Genomic DNA, 3,809 nt, shown 5'->3' with positions numbered 1-3,809 from the left:
ATGTTTTTTCTCAGCTCCATTGAATTTACGCTCTACTTAATTTTTTTGCCTTCCAACAGCTAAAGTTGAATGAATTCTGTTAATACTCTAATTTCTGAAATCCTTTTTATTGCCAGTGAGATTAGAAGAAAGATGTCCAGATCTCCCTGCTGTCCTTGCTGATCCCTGTCCAGATGGCTGGATCGGGTATAAGAAAAAATGCTACTATTTTTCTCTGACTGAAGGAAACTGGACTGTTGGCAGCAGACACTGTTCTTCTCATAATGCTTCCTTGGCTGTGATTGATTCTCAAGAAGAGAAGGTAGGTATAAAGAACTGGAGATACAGAGGTGGCCCTAGGTAATTTTCAATGGTAAGCAAAGCAGTATTTTGGCACCCCCCCCCCCAACCAATCACTGATATATATTTTCTATTTGTCGTGGGAGTTCTGTGTGCCATATTTAGTTCAATTCCATCATTGGTGGAGTTCAGAATGCTCTTTGATTGTAAGTGAACGATACATCCCAGTAACTACAATTCGCATATGTCCAGGCCTATTTTCCCCCAAGAGCACCTCAAGAGCACCCCTGGGCAAAATCAACTATACTGCAAATGCTTACTTTGAGTAATGGGTTGAGCCGCCCCTAGAGATATATTAATTGCAAAGCTTTCTCAGATAATTTGATGCTACTAGTATTCTAATTACATCATTTTGTAGAAATTATTGTATCAATTTATTTTATTGTGTGGTTTTTGTTGGGCCTAAACTATAATAATCAGCTCGGGGTTCTTTTCCAAGAATGGAAACCAGTATAAATATGACATGACAGCAAACAGAACAAATAAATAAAATAAAAGCAGTATATTCTAAGATGCAGTGAATACCACAACTTTATTTTCATGTGCTAAATGAAGGTATTGAAATACTTTTGCATTTTCTGAGCTGCACTGCTCAGTATTTCTTTAAAGCATGTGTATAAATTATGAGGGGTTTGGAAGTGGGGAGACCAGCGGGCCACAAGCTTCACATTTTCACACTTTGCATGTCCAGTCAGAGCTATGGTTCTTTCAGTTTCTTACCTAACAGTTTTATTTTTGCTTTGTCCAGTTCTCATATAGGAAATCAAACAATTTAGAGTTGGTAATTTGTGTTTACCTCCTTCCTTTTATTAAGGATTTTCTCTTTCGCTACAAAAGCCTTCCTGATCACTGGATTGGTCTCCAGAAAAATTTCGGTCAACCCTGGAGATGGGTCAATGACAGCATTTTCACAGGAGAGTGGTGAGTCTTTTTTCTATTCTGTATGAAGCAACTAATGTACAAATAGGGATTGGCAGGCTGAAAACCAGAGAGGCTTTAGTGCTCTCAATGCCTGTGCGAAAGAGGATTTCAGCAGGTATTGCTGAATGACAATTAACATGTGAAATTCATTCTTCTACACACCTATTCAAGGTGAAGAAGCTTTCTGCAGTTTTCAACCAGGCAATCTTGGATCAAATGCTCAGAAATCCTAAGCATAACATTGCTCAGTCCTCAATATTTGTTGTGTTTAGTGAACTCAGTCCTACCAATCAGATAAATGAAAATTAAACTATACTATAGAACTTAGTAATTAAAAAGGGAGATAATGGAGCAATGAGAAGTGGGTTACATTGAAGGATGAGATTAAACAGAAGTACATTGACAAGGCCATTCAGGCAGCAGACAATTCAAACTGAGAGCAACTCCAGAGAGAAAAGATCTGCAAGGTTCAACCAATCAAAATGGCATACAGGATAAGACTATATAGATAACAAATCTAAAAAAGCACATTTCATATGTTACTGTAACAGACAGAACTGCCTTGTTAGGCGAGAACACTCCACAAGTAGAACTGGGGATCCCACAATTCATACGGAATAATGCAACAGTCTTAAGAAATGAAATCACATTTTCTATGCTGATGCCTATTGCCTAATCACACGACAGGAGCGGGATTACTTCAACAAAAGCTTGAATAAAATGATTATTTTAGTGAATTATAATCCTTATAATTCTCCTCTGGATCATGGCAAATGATGCCTGTGTCTTTTCAACCTCAGCTGATAAGATGGCTCAATCTTCCCGCCTTGCTGTTCCAAAAGGAGTCATTGGACTTCTCCATCTGACTGCTGCTATAATTCCTTTGCTTAACACAGTTTTGTTACTCCTCAGGCTCTTCAGGCTTCGTGAGGAAAATGGAAGAAGGTGTGCATATTTGAACCACAACGCCGTTGCTAGTTCAAGCTGCACAAGAGAAGAACCCTGGATCTGTAGCAAAGAGATGGCATTGCCTGGATAGCGGAAGCAAAACCCTGATTCCTGCTTTGCTTTTCCAGAAGGCACTTGGTTGCTTTGTTTTCCATCCTCCCTCCCCCCAATGCAGAATTTCCTTCAGAGGAGAAAACCCTTCAGATTTTTTTTAAAGTAGTGATACATTTTATAAAAATTGGCCACAATGCAGAAAAAGCAAAGATACTAGAAAAATACAAGAGCAACCTCTAGAATATATGATTGAAGAGTGTTATCTCCTCCCTTTATTATTAGGCTTTTATTCTGATGAACATGAAAGAATATGAACAATGTCAAATATAAGAAAACATGTTAAGGATAAAAGTGATGGATAACAATGGAATTGTTTGAGGTTATTGAAACTTGAGACAAAAAAAACGACTTACATCTGAATTAAACACAAAATCAAACAATAAATCAAGGCTCTTGCAAGAAAACTATTTTAGTCTTAGGATTTTTTTTTATCGTGTCATCAGCAACCATTGTATGACAATTCTAACAGAGCAAAACAAACACAGAGATTAAAAAGAAAAAGAAAAAAAGAAAGAAAGAAAAAAAACCACACAGATTTTGTAAATTTGGTATTTGGTTAAATGTCCTTTGACCAGTATCTGGCCACTTGGAGTGCCTCTGGGGTTGCCACAAGGAGGTCCTCCATCGTGCATGTGGCAGGGCTCAGGGTGCATTGCAGCAGGTGGTCAGTGGTTTGTTCTTCTCCGCACTCGCATGCCGAGGATTCCACCCTGTAGCCCCATTTCTTAAGATTGGCTCTGCATCTCGTGGTGCCAGAGCACAATCTGTTCAGCGTCTTCCAAGTTGCCCAGTCTTCTGAGTGCCCAGGGGGGAGTCTCTCATCTGGTATCACCCATGAATTGAGGTGCTGGGTTTGGGCCCGCCACTTTTGGACTCTCGCTTGCTGGGGTGTTCCAGCGAGTGTCTCTGTAGATCTAAGAAAACTATGTCTTGATTTAAGTCGTTGAGGTGCTGGCTGATACCCAAACAGGGGATGAGCTGGAGATGTCTCTGCCTTGGTCCTTTCACTATTGGCTGCTACTTCCCGGCGGATGTCAGGTGGTGCAATACTGGCTAAGCAGTGTAATTTCTCCAGTGGTGTGGGGCGCAGACACCCCGTGATAATGCGGCATGTCTCATTAAGAGCCACATCCACTGTTTTAGTGTGATGAGATGTGTTCCACACTGGGCATGCATACTCAGCAGCAGAGTAGCATAGCGCAAGGGCAGATGTCTTCACTGTGACTGGTTGTGATCCTCAGGTTGTGCCAGTCAGCTTTCGTATGATGTTGTTTCTAGCGCCCACTTTTTGTTTGATGTTCAGGCAGTGCTTCTTGTAGGTCAGAGCACGGTCCAAAGTGACTCCCAGGTATTTGGGTGCGCTGCAATGCTCCAGTGGGATTCCTTCCCAGGTAATCCTCAGAGCTCGGGATGCTTGTCTGTTCTTAAGGTGAAAGGCGCATGTCTGTGTTTTAGATGGATTAGGGATCAGCTGGTTTTCCCTGTAA

The 3,809-nt window shown here is 40.8% G+C and overlaps 1 protein-coding gene across 1 annotated transcript; it reads left to right on the top strand.

Annotated features, from left to right (window-relative positions):
* On the top strand, positions 1–2,481 carry LOC137096169 (C-type lectin domain family 2 member D-like). The gene is made up of 4 exons (XM_067464763.1): positions 1–13; positions 117–301; positions 1,154–1,260; positions 2,173–2,481. The coding sequence occupies exons 1-4, from the start codon at positions 1–3 to the stop codon at positions 2,297–2,299; spliced, it is 432 nt and encodes a 143-aa protein (XP_067320864.1). The 3' UTR covers positions 2,300–2,481.
* The last annotated feature ends 1,328 nt before the right edge of the window (positions 2,482–3,809 follow it).

The sequence above is a fragment of the Anolis sagrei genome, chromosome 2 (genome assembly GCF_037176765.1).
Source record: "Anolis sagrei isolate rAnoSag1 chromosome 2, rAnoSag1.mat, whole genome shotgun sequence".
NCBI classification, from domain to species: domain Eukaryota; kingdom Metazoa; phylum Chordata; class Lepidosauria; order Squamata; family Dactyloidae; genus Anolis; species Anolis sagrei.
This window is presented reverse-complemented; position numbering and strand designations above follow the sequence as displayed.